Source organism: Propithecus coquereli, unplaced genomic scaffold, assembly GCF_000956105.1.
Source record: "Propithecus coquereli isolate 6110/MARCELLA unplaced genomic scaffold, Pcoq_1.0 Scaffold223, whole genome shotgun sequence".
NCBI classification, from domain to species: domain Eukaryota; kingdom Metazoa; phylum Chordata; class Mammalia; order Primates; family Indriidae; genus Propithecus; species Propithecus coquereli.
The window spans coordinates 4,184,970-4,198,220 of NW_012147523.1; the positions used below are offsets into that span (position 1 = coordinate 4,184,970).

Consider the following 13,251-nt stretch of genomic DNA (forward strand, 5'->3'; position numbering starts at 1 on the left):
TGTAGTCCCAGCTACTCGGGAGGCTGAGGCAGGAGGATCCCTTGAGGTTGCTGTGAGCTAGGCTGACACCATGGCACTCTAGCCTGGGCAACAGAGTGAGACTCGGTCTCAAAAAAAAAAAAAAAAAAAATTAATCATTTTACAAACCCTGTACCCTAAACTGGATAAACCAAACCTTTCCAGTTGTTGACTGATTTGTGCTAATTTGCCATTTAACCACTGCTATCAAAACTGCTATAGCTTATATAAAGCTATTTTTATTTTGTCCACCCTGTATGACAAACTATGAACTTCTTACATTCACCGCCTACTCTTTTCCTTGGTCTGAAAATGTTCTTGCTTAATCATTTACTAACTCTTAATACTTATTGTCCCTGAAGTCATGCTCCAGTGCAGGTCATAAACCATTTTTCATTATACTCGTGACATCCTGGTACACATTCTGAACTCCATAATACTGAGGCCATTCTGACTTTTATTTACTTTTTATTCTCTGAAATGACTAATCAAAATGAAAGCTATCACCTTGATAACAGGCAATCGGGTACATTCTATTAATGTGGACAAGAAGTCACTCAAATGAAAACAGAGGAGCTAAGAATTCCTTGGCATCCACTTGTCAACGGACAACTAGAACAACAATGGACTCCGACTTCCAAAACTAAGCAAGAACTGGCACCATTAACTGCAAATATTGCTCTCAAATGCCAACATGGAAATTCAAGTTTTTAAAGCATTTCTCTTAATTCGTCAACATTAACCTATGGGGTTGAATATTCACTGCCACACAGGTCTTCCAGAAAAGAAACTGCTTACTGAACAGAATATGCTACAGAACAAAAAGGAACAAAGCTCTTCTCTTTAAAGATAAAGGTTGAAATGTATGTCCTTCCTGATCATTTGCATGATACAAATGTCAGTTCCATAGCAGCATTATTCATAATTGCCAAAAAGCAGAAACTCAAATGTCCATCAACTGGAGAAACAAGATGTGCTAGATCCATACAACAGTATATATATTCTGACATAATAAAAGAATGAAGTACTAATTCTTGCTCCGACATGGACAAATTTTGACATTATGCTAAGTAACATAAGCCAGCCATAAAAGGCCATACATTGTATTAATAAAATTCTATTTATATGAAATGTATAGAATATGCAAATCCAGCAACAGAAAGCAGATTGTAATTGCCATGGGCTAGGGAAAGGGAGCAATGGGAGTGACTGCTATAGGGTTTCTTTTTGGGGTAATGAAATATTCCAAAGTTGGATAGTGGCGATGGCTGCACAACTCTGTGATTATACTAAAAACCAATGAACTGTACTCTTTTAAAAGATAAATTTTATGGTATGTGAATTATATCTCAATAAAGTTGAGTTTTTTAAAATACACACATATCAAAATGTAGGTAGCAGTTTCATCTTCCAGAAATTAAAAGTGATTTGAAAACATAAGCAAACCTCTTTAAAGATGCAAATTTTTAAATGTAAATCTGATCATGTCAGTATGCTGCTTCACAGGAATCTTAGGATAATATCCAAAATACTCAAAATGGCTGCCTTACAAGGCCCTACATGACCTTTGTCCATTCTGTGTCCACAGCTTCACCTGGTTGGCATTCCCTACCAACCCACAACACCTGGTCCTTATGTCACAGTGTTCTACTCTTCTTTCTTTTTCTGGAAGGCTCCTTTCCCATGGCTGTCTCACATAGTATTTGCTCTGCCCCCTATATTTCCAACCACCCAACCCTCCTCCTCTTCTTCACCTGATTAATTCAACCTCAGCCTAAATATTTTCTAGGTATATTTTCCTTGGCCTTCCAGACTAGGTTAGGCCTCCTGTTCTAATATCCTCTCACACATTCCATTTGTCTCCGTGGTAACATTTATGACCTCTGAATTGAATAATTGTACACAATTGTATGTTTAGTGTCTATCTTCCTAGATAGACTGAGACCTTCATACAGGTAGGGACAACTAATGACTTCAGCCAGGCGTAGTGCAGAGCACCTGTAGCTCCAGGTACCCAGGAGACTGAGGTGGAAGGATAGCTTGAGCCCAGGAGTTCGAGTCCAGCCTAGGCAACATAGCAAGACCCCACCCCTTATCTCTAATTAAAAAGAAAAATGAATGACTTCAGTGCCTGGCACAGATACAGATGAACAATATATGTTCATCAAATGAATTACTGTTAAGAATCACGCACAGTCTAAACAGAATTTGGAGTTTCTAACGAAGTCCTGGGGGAAACAAAGATAACGACAGAGACAGCTGTCACTGGGTTTCTGTCAATTTCTCAAACTCCAAGGTTTCTACAAGGCCTTGTTTTAACCCAATTCTGCAAACAATGGTTAAAGCTACCCACCTACCACAAAACTGCATTACCTACCACAAGCAAGCAAGCAAGCAATGAAGGAAGACACTTAGTACCTACCACATGTCACGCACCCGGCCAAGTGCTTTACATTTCACCTACCACCCTGCAACTTGTGAACAAACCGAAAGCCTGAGGTGCCTAAGCAGCTCCAGCTGATTCAAATTCCTGTTCCAGGTTCATCTCTTATAAGAGTTTCTTTCAAAGAAGCTTCTCTTAACTCTACCCAGTGTGTCTGCTTAAGAAAAGACAGGACTATGCTACCAATTAAACTGGACTATGTATGTCTAGAGAAACAATAATCTGGTCTAGATAGTAACTAAATTCCTATAAACCAGGGTTTCTCACTCAACCTTAGGCACTACTGACCTTTGGGGCCAGATAATCCTTTGTTACAGGGGCTGACCTGTGCATTGCAGAATGTTAACCGGTATCCCTAGCCTTTACCCATCAGATGTCACTAGTACCCCAAGTGACAACCCAAAATGTCCCAGGCACTGCCAAATGCCCCCTGTTTGAGAACCCCTACACGGGCTTACCTAGAAAAAATTTCATTGTTCTGACTCTCCAGTAGTGTTTCCCAACTGTGCCAGCATAATTTTTATGATTAAATTAAAAGATGGACTCCCTGGCCTCAGGGAACTTACATTCCAGAGGGAAAAATAAAATCAGAAACAAAATAAGCAATGGGACTGTATGACATTGGCCAGGACCTTCAGAGCCTTAAATGAGCAGTCGCCACCTTGTCCTTAAGGCGAAATGGCAACTAGAGAGAAAATCCGTGCAGGACTCCCTGCGCACAACAGGCAGGCCCCCTGGAGTTACCTCTCTCCAGACAAGCCAGCTTAAATGAAAAGCTGTACTGAGCTCACAGCACTGGGCGGCCTGTCTGCCGGCTCCTGTGCACTTTCAAGCAGGTGAGTTCTTTGAATGTGTGCTCCTCAAAGACTGCAGAGACAAAGGTGCACAGGCAAGAACAAAGTACTAAGCTTGTTAAATTTTCACACTGAAAGGACTATGTGCCAGCTCTACTGTGGGGCCCGACTACTCAGCTGGAGACCACAGTGTCTGAAAAAGCATCTTCTTAGCATCTGCCTTTAAAGCTCACTCAAATTGTATTCAGTTAAATAACCAAAGAAATCTCTTAGGTAACAAACTTCAATCAAGCCAGAATTACTCCATTCTGTCATCTGCTGATGCCAAGTATAAAGTAGGATGTGATAACCAAACATAACATCTAAAAATTCCAGTAAATAGCAATATTCTCCCTACTTGCAACAACACTGCGAAGACACTAATAATTAGCCAAATAATGAACAGCCAATCAGGTGTACAACAGGAGTTCTGCACATGTGTTTGACAGTATTAGCTAATCAAAGTCATGAAATATTAGGTCGTACTGTCTTAAAAATTTCTTTATTAAGTCCATTAACATCTCCTAATATTTATATAACCTTGGTTGATGACTTGCTCCTTCAAACTAGGAATGCAATTTTCCTATAAAATTATATTTGCTTATCAGACTGAGGGATATAGTTGAAAGTTTTTCTGAAATTATTTTTTGAGTATATCAACTAGTCAAACGTGATATACAATGTATTTTTTCCAAAAATACAAAGTACACTAATAGAATCGGAAAGTTATAAAAAACCAACTTACAGATTTTAGATAATGTGGTATAATAAAAATAAATGTTTGGTCTTTGTCCCAGGTTCTTGGCAGAGAGTTCCTAAAACCCTTAGGGAATCTCCAGAGTGATAAGAATATCTCTTGTATGCTAAGGAGATGGCTCGACCTAGATTGCTTCAGGATAGGGACCAAGCCAATAATTTCAACAATCATGCCTATGTAATGAAGCCTAAACTACAGGGTTCTGGGAGCTTCTGGGTTGCTAAACACACTGATATGCTGGGAGGGTGGCTCACCAGAGAGGACATGGAACCTCTACACCAAGCCCCACCCTCCCATACTTTGCCCTATGTATCTCTTCCAACTTGGCTGTTCCCAGCTTGTATGCTTTATAATAAACCAATATACGTAAGTAAAGTGTTTCCTAAGTTCTGTGAGTCATTCTAGCAAATTCTCCAGCCTGGGGAGGGAGGGAGGTATTGTGGGAACCCTGAATTTGCAGCCAAGTTTGACAAAAGCACTGGTAGCCTGGAGACCAGGGACTTGCAGATGGCCTCTGAGTGAGGGCAGTCTTGTAGGACTAAGTCCTTAACCCTGTGGAGTCTGACCCTAACTCCAGGTAGTTAGTGTCAGAACAGGACTGAATTGTTGGACACCCAGTTGGTGATGGAAAATTAGAAAATTGGCTGGTGTCAGAAAAAAGACACTGCGGGTAAGAATTTTTTTTTTCAACTTTAAGCTTTACAAAAAGCATGCACAAAATAGATAAAAAGGCCAGAACTTCAAGCAGTTGTCCCATTCTCATCTAACTCACAAACTGCAAAATCTTCAACTAGTATTGTATACACAGCTACCTAACTTCAAAGTCTACACAGAGCCCCCCAGAGTGGGGGCAGTTTCCTATGAAGAAGGCAAGCCTATTTTCACCGCCCCTCAGACAACACAAGGTTTACCGGGAGGGGCAAGCAGTTTTTTTGAAAAAGCCTGGGCCTTGAAACCAGGCAAAGCTGGGTTGAAAATCCAACTCTACTATCTATGAGCTCTGTGCTCCTGAGCAAGTCTCATCTCTTTTAGCCTCAATCTTCTGTCTGTAAACTGGGGATGGTACCAGGTCCCTCAGAGAGACGTTATGAGGATCACAGCAGATAATAAATGTAAAGTGCCTGACACACAGCAGAAGCCCAATAACTGTTCATATTGCCTTCCTCTTCCTGTCCAGGGGAAAGGCTGGTCAGAGGAAAAATGCAGTTCAAGGGAATGCCTAAAAACCACACTGTAGATCTGGGCATGCAGCCACTCTCAAAAGAAATGGATAACCGAAGACCTAAAACATTTGGTGCCACCAAAAACAATCAGAAAAGCTCCACTGCTCAGGGTCCATGAACATAGAATCTTTTCTCCTGCCACGGGTGATCAGACCAAGCCTGCTGCGACACTGACCCTGACAGCCAAGGATTCAAAAATCACATTCTAAGTTTCTGCAATGCAAACAACTCAGTCCAGACATTTCACCATTGACACCTTCTTGCATCTAAGCACAGCACAGGCATAAATATTCAAACCATTCACCATTTTCCTACAAATGATATATATCCAACCCAATAACCTCTTTATATGAGATTTCAATGCAAAGAGTGACAGACACCCTCACATCCATGGGAGGAAATGATTTATACAAATGAAATTATATCTTAATTTAATAAATTACTAGCAATCCTCATTTCGAACTCACTCACTGTTAGTATTTTATAATCCTAAAATTTTAACAAAGCTTCAGACGGTCTAAACAACAAAGCCTTTTTATTAGAAGTTCCTAGGATCTTCTAGTGCACCTTTAAAGGGGAACATAAAGACCGCTGGTACGTCCAGCAAAAGAAAGAGATCTGATGAAACTGAAGCAAACACTGGTTGGGGATTTCAACACAGGTTATAAGGAAGGAAAGAAACCCCTTCCAAAGTCTCTTTGGTATTCAGTTGCAAAGGCCTCCCAACTCTCCAAGGCAGTTCAGAGGAGGACACCAATCCATCAGCGTCATCTGGCTAGCTGGCTGACTATCCTTGAAGCACTGTTAACTCATGCCTGATTTCAGTCAACCTCCACAAGGTAAATGAGGGGTAAGGGGACAGGAAACTGAATCTGTCCTTTGGCACAATGTTTGGCTGTGATATCCATGTATTTTTTCATTTGGGAAAAAGAAAACCAAATGATTTCAATTCTATCTTGAATTCATCATCACTTGTGGCATAGCACAGCTTATACAAGAAGGTGAAAAAATAAGTCACAGGTGTACACATACTTGAAATTTTAAGTTACACCTTAATAATTCCGGATATTGAATGTTATCTGTGCTTTCAAAAAACCTTGCAGTAAGTCACCTGAAGAAATTGTGGCGGTTTGATTCCATCAAGTTCTGTAACAATTCTTTCACTCCATCAATAGAGATACTGTTGAATGACTGTTATTACCAAGAATCCAGTTAGTGGGGCTAAGGGTACTTTCAAGTTTCAATAGCTCCATAATAGTTGCATTAACTTTAAGCACTAGGCGCAATGCATCAAAAACACTAGATCCAAAAAGATTTTTTTTTTTCTTTTGAAGTTCTCAGTTTGCCAATCTTGAAAAGTGATATCTACTAGTTTCTCACTGCCTGGCTCTACTTCACCCAAGGAGTCAATATACTCACCCTGCCACCTGTGATTAAGAATAAGATGCTGATTAAGGAAGCTGGGGATTTTCTTTTGGAAAAATTTTTTTCTTTTTCTGTAAAAGGACAGGTAGTAAATATTTTAGGCTTGCAGGCCATACTGTAGCAATTACTCAACTCAGCTGTTGTAGCTCGGAAGCACTGGCTCTGTTTTAGTAAAACTTTATTTGTAGGCACTGAAATTTGAATTTCATATTTGAAATTTTCATGCGTTATGAAATATTATTTCAATTTTGTTCTTGCTAACCATTTAAAAATGTAGAGCTATTCCCATTTCACAGGCTGTATAAAAAGTCAGTGAGATCAATCTGGCCTGCAGGCCACATCCCTGCTCTAAGTGGAGCACTGCTTCTCCTGCTTGCCCAAAGTGAAACATAATCCTAGTTTTTAAGCTAGCACACCAAACCAAGTTATTAAAATGAAGCTGCTACTATAGTTTTAGAGAGGTTTTAGCCCAAAGGACCCTTGCATCTCCAGGCTATACTAACGAAAGAGCACTTTTTAATGAATAAACATTGCCCAAGATCTCTCTTTGAACCACAGAATTCTCCGTCGTAATTCCTTAATAAAATAACCAGAAGGAAAAATTGTGCTGAGCATGGTTCAATCAAATCCATTACCCTACTTTCATGCAACTCCAAAAGAACCAGATGTGGCTGGCTATGGAACTCACCCACCCAAATGAACACCAGAAGACCTTGTATAAAACTATCAATTTGAAAAAGGAGAACAGTTAAAGTTGCCTCACAAGCAACAAAGTTACAAGGCAAACCCAGGATCCTGGACTATAAAGCTGGTAAGAAATCATCAATTCAGCCATGATACAGAAACTGACAGTCTCCTACTTCACTTTATCTCATGGTGGTTTCTATATGCACTTTTCGTTTGTGCATTTTAATGTGTATTCATGGACGATTATTTTCATAATATGAACGTATTCACCTTAAATTAAGGTCCGTATTCATAATTCTAAAAAAAAGATCCCTCCCTAAATATTCAGAAAACACCAACCATGTTAAGTCTTCATTCCAGAGAAATTATCTGCCAAATTGTTAGTGCAACTGACTGGTTAACACACATGCATAAGCACATGCGTGCACACACATACACATTCTTATCTCAGTAAGCATAACAAAGTAAATGGGGTACCTGAACCAGTATTAGTTTTCATTAGAACCTGACAGATTTAGCTTTAAAAAGGTACACAATTAGGAAGTATCTCCTGTTGGGAGAGGCTCCCCAAAAATCACACTATTTAAGTAGTTTTTCAATTGTTAAAATTAGGTGCAATTCTTTCATGAGCTCTGAAAACGTTATCGACTGAAAATGTATCGAGTTGCTGTAGAGGTAATCAGGACAAGTGTTACCATTAACACCAACAACTAAAAGACTCAACCATAACTCCAGTGAAAATAAACCTCTTTTTTTCCTATCCACTGCTTGTTAAAAATGACATTTCTAATTCATTGTTCTACACCATTATCCATGTTCCATAAAGATATGTGACATTCTGATAACTGTACAGTCAACAATACAATACATTTTGGAGCTGTTTCTGTAAGAATGAACCAGTATCATTAATCCACAGCAATAAATGTGGTTTTACAATTTAAGATTACAAAGTTTATGTACACTCCTAACAATATCATAATGGAAAGGAGAAAAGAATAGATCACCTAAAAAATTGCAATCGCTGGAGGCTTTCAAAAAAATATGGAAATTCAGCATTCCTTTAAAAATACAAAAAAGTCAATATAAACATTTCCTAAATAAAAACTTTACTTTCCTAAATAAATTCCTTTATCTTCTTCTTCTTAGATAATTCTTTACCCTCATTAAAACACATGGAATCAACCTGGTTGTAAATTCTCTGAACACCTGGCATAAGAAGAAAAGTAACACAGGAAAATGAGAAATATATGAAAATGATGAGACGCAAGATGGGAATAATTAGTTACTGCTCTCTGGAAAGGCAAAATGTACTATAAATGCTAGCGATTATAAACCAGCACTCTGGCTGAGTCCAAAAACCTCTTTTCAATGAATGTAACGTTAACTGCAAACTACATTATGGTCAAATATGAAATATCTCACTCAATTCTACAGCTGACCTGTCCATGCTTCTTTAAGCGGCACAAAACTGAGCTCATGAAAAACTATCTAACCAGTCACATCACATTGCTCGCGAACCATAATTACAACTCTTAGAAGAATTCGTTCCTTCCTGGTACTGTTTTAAAAACCCTTCCCGTAAAAGCCTGCATCGTCTTCCCTCTTATCACAACCTTTCCAGTCCGCTAACTAAATCGAAGTTTAAAGACCTCGGAAGGTTCGCTAGGATGGGAGGGAGGACCTGTCAAACACATTTTTTAAGTGCTTAGGGAAAATGTCCCCCGAATTAGCCCAGAGAGTTAAATGGCTCACGAGACACGGTTCAATTTCCTTATGACCCTTTGTATGTTCAGGGATTCAACTGGACAAAAAGAGGGACTGGCTTTTCGTTTTGTTTCTTAGGGGTTAGGAAGATTGTACGGGGTGATGGGCTTGGTCGGGTCTTTCCTAGCTCGGGCCCGGGTGCCAGATGGGTGCCCCTGGCCACGCGCCGGCCCCAAAGTTCCTCCAGTCCCGCCGCCGGGCGCGGACGTCGAGGGGACCGAGCGTCCGCAACCACCGCCCGGGACCCACGAACAATGCGGGGCTCCGGGGCGCCCACGCCCGGGCCCGGGGAGGGGGAAGGGGAGGCCGTCCTCCGCCTGCGCCGCCGAACAAAAGGCGCCGCGGGGCCGGGAGAACCCGGGGTCGCGGGGCGGGTGCCCGGCGGGGAAGACGCAGGGAAAACTTTGAGGGGCCAGGGCGGCAGGGCGAGGGCCGGGCCGCCCCGCACAATAGCAGGCCCAGCGCGGGAAGGAAGGCCGCGCCGCCACGCCCCCGCCCCGGCCCCGGCCCCGGCCCCGGCCCGTACCTGGTGGTTCTCCTTCCTGCCGCCCGCGGCCGCCGCCGGCCCGCCGGGGCCGCTGGTCATGTTCACGTACAGGGAGCGGGTGAGCGGGCTCCGCAGCGTCCACATCCTCCGCGCCAGCCACACGGACGCCAGGCTCAGGCACAGCCAGCCCGCCAGCAGTCTCATCGGGGGCCGCGGCCGCTCGCTCCGATCACCGCCGGCGCCGGGGCGAGGAGCAGGAGGCGCCGCCGCCTCCGGCCGCCGCCGCCGCCGCCCGGGCTCGAGCCATCGCGCCCAACTTGCCCATCCAGCCCCTTCAGGGCCGAGGCGGGGGGTGGGGAGGAGCAGCCGCGCACTGCCTCGTCACCTCCCCCTTCCCTTCCGCCTGCGGAACGCCGCTGCCGCCGGCGCCGCTTTCCACCCGGACCACGCAGGAGCCGCTGGGGCGCGTTCTCTCCGGGCGCGCGCCCTGCGTCCTGTGAGCGGGCCGGCCGGGAGGTGGGACAAAGGGAGCGCGCATTCGCTCGGCGCGCGCTCCCGCCTCCCGTGTCTGCCTCGGCCTCTGATAATGGTGGAGATGGTTTTAATGCTTTTAGGGCAGGAGCGATCTCTTCCGAAGGCGGTAACTGCAGCCTCCCTGCCGCTGCAAGGTGGTGCCCGAAGGACCTCTGGTCTTTCCTCGCCTTAGTCGCTGCCTCTCTACAGTCATCCCACTCCCCGGCGGGATTTTCACCTGATCGTGCCGATTGTCCCGGGGGCGAAGGGGGGGAGTCTCATCCCTTCCGTACATCCTGACCCAAGTCCTTCCCAGAGACGAACGCCGCCAGTTCTTGATACCAGCTCAGCTGCGTAGTTTCCAATTTGCATTTATAGCCGACCAGCCAGAACCCCACCCCAAGAGCCTCCACCCTGCTTTGCAGGAAGAATCTAGGGGGAAAGGATGCCACCAATCCCTCCCTTCCTCTTCCTTTCCCACCACCACTACCTGCCTGTCCTGTTCCTCAAGCGTGACAAGTTGCTGGCTACGTGTTTCTAAGAGGCAGGAGTGACAGCTCTGCCATTGTTGGAAGCTACTGCAGCTGGGGCACACAAAAGTAATGTTTTGATGTATTGATAACCCTGCCCAAGAATGAAGACCCCAAATTAGAATCCCCGGCTGCCTCGTTTCCTTGAACTAACAGACGGAAGTTGGACCCAACACTCTTAAAGCGAACTCAGCTCTGGGAGAGGTCTTTACCCGGATGTTTCTTTGATCATTTATAGCACTGAGAGACCTAGCAACGTTTCAAAACTGAAGGGTTACACTGTGTTCCTGTGTCTGCAGTTCTTCCTGCTGCTACCCAAGCTACAACTAAAGAGTAACATATTTGGTGGGACCTCTAACTTTAATAATACTTTCCTAGATTTGCTTGGAAAATGCTTTTAATTTAATTGCACCAGAAATAATGTAAATGCATTTTATTTTAGTTCAAAACGAAAGAAATAAACCTTTTGGTTAATTCCATATTGCACTTCAGGGATTTTCATTTATGAGTCAGTGGGGTGGTGATCCACAGATGGGGAACAAAATCATTCCTTACCCATCAACACCTTAGCTTCTGAGAATCTCACCTTGGTACCTTTGGCTAACAGGAATATCTCATTGCCTAATGTGACACGCTATAACCAAAGAAAAGGGTGGGGCACGGGGGGGGGGTGCTTTGTTTTCTCTCTTTCCAGTAGGCCCCCTGACTGCTTCCTGCCAAACAGCCTGTGCCTTACTAAATCTATTTCAAACCTCCAGTGGTCCTGGCCCAAATCATCAAAAAGGTACTATAGTAGCAAGTCCAAATAACTGTTTGTTTATTATATAGACTCTCTCTCCTGTCTGTTGGAATCAGTGTCACAGAAAAAGCAGCTCTGTCCCAAAAGAAAGCCTTCATCTTTTTTAAGTGGGGGCAAGAGCAGCAGGAGTGCATAAAATGGCACATTTCATTTCTGAAGACAAAGGAGACAGAAAGGTATGCCCCAACTATAGAGTAAGCACACCAAGCTGTATAGCTCAGAGACTGCAAAATGTGTCAGAACAAGAAGCAAGTAGATGGCTGCTGTAGTCAGAAAGATTTGGGGTTAGTTGACTGCCACGAAGCCTAGCATCGAAAGGAGCAGCATTTGCTTTATACCTGAGCAGCTGGCCTGGAAAAATAAATCACCCACACATTTAAAATACTCTATAACAATCACAATATACTCAAATACATGCTATTTACATTTAGCAAGTGCAGGAAGCAACTAAAGCACAGCGTGATCAATGATTTGCCTAAAGGTAGCAGAGCAAATTTAACACCAGACCTTTTCATAGAACCTGGTATCCCAGCTCATGGTCCTTCGATCCATCTAAGAAGCCTTGCTGTCTCTCTCTTCTCAGAGAACCTCCTGAATTACAAGTGAGGAGGAAGGAAAACAGCAAGAGTAAATATACTAAGCAGAAGTTCAGATTGCCCTTGGGGACTGCCCCCTTCCTTCATCTACTAGAATGTCACTACTGTATATTAAAACCTCAGTTATCCACAATGGAGAGGAGAAGAGGCACACAATACAAAAAGCCAAATATGAGCCAGTATCCTTTCTAATGTGGCTTTGAAATGCAGTCAGTGATATTCAAAAGACACATAAATGACCCTCTGTGCCAAGCTGTCTGCTCATTGACCTCAGGTGTCTAGCTTGGTTCACAGCTCTGCACATAGGCCAAAAATTTTGGCTCGATCACTTTCCTATTTAGATCTCTAGGCAACAGCTTTTTGTTGTTCTTCTAAGCTACATAGTATGGCATTTTCATGTTCTCTTTTCAATTACAAAGTATAATGTTAAAATAACCCACAGGGAGAAAGACTCGGATCTATTGAGGGCACAAAACATTCTGGTCATTGTTGGTCATTGTTATCTCCTTGAAGAGATATCGGTCTAAAAAGAACTCATATAAACACATTTTCATGGACAGATTTTTTTTTATGCTTCTTAATAATGTTTTGTACACTTTCAGCAAAAGACGCAAGTTTTCGCCAACACATTCAATAGAATGTGTCCTGTAGTTATTAAGTGATAAGCACTTCTAACAAATAATATTAGTAACTATATTCAATAATTTTTAAGTTAATAAATGTAGGGGATTTTTGTCTGCAATTAATTGATGTAATTTCACTCATATGCAATGCATCACTGTGGCCTCCAACTGATAAATTCTAAGTGAAGATGAAACTGCGAACAGGTTTTAAAAAAAAAATAGTAGCCTGAGTTGAACCAGGAGTCAAAAGAACTGTAGTAGCAAACACAAATAACACAGTGTACTTTCTTGGAGAACTTCCAATGCTACTTATTAGCATAGGAGTTTATCATCCACACTTTTGAGACACTATCTGGGTTTGAAGCCTGGCTTTATGCTTCTTGATTACGTAATTTGAGGCAAATCACTTGACCTCTCCAAGTGTCAGTTTCCTCATCTGTAAAATGAAAACAATCATGATGGTTACCTCCCTCATGAGGCTGCGGTGAGGATCATATCATGTACTCACTATAAAGGGCTTAATGTAGTCCCTCAACACATAGTAAACACTCAA

General features: G+C 42.8%; 1 protein-coding gene across 4 annotated transcripts in view; it reads right to left on the reverse strand.

Moving 5' to 3' along the window:
* The window catches only part of METTL9 (methyltransferase like 9), a 42,358-nt gene extending 30,288 nt beyond the window's left edge, over positions 1-12,070 (reverse strand). For 2 of the 4 annotated variants that reach the window (XM_012644972.1, XM_012644971.1), the window contains exon 1: positions 11,987-12,070. In XM_012644972.1, coding sequence (XP_012500426.1) covers positions 11,987-12,031 — 45 coding nt within the window. In that variant the 5' untranslated portion in view covers positions 12,032-12,070. Of the gene's footprint in view, positions 1-9,676; positions 10,097-11,986 lie in introns of those variants that run through there. The other 2 variants (XM_012644970.1, XM_012644968.1) reach the window with 1 other exon arrangement.
* Positions 12,071-13,251: the final 1,181 nt, after the last annotated feature.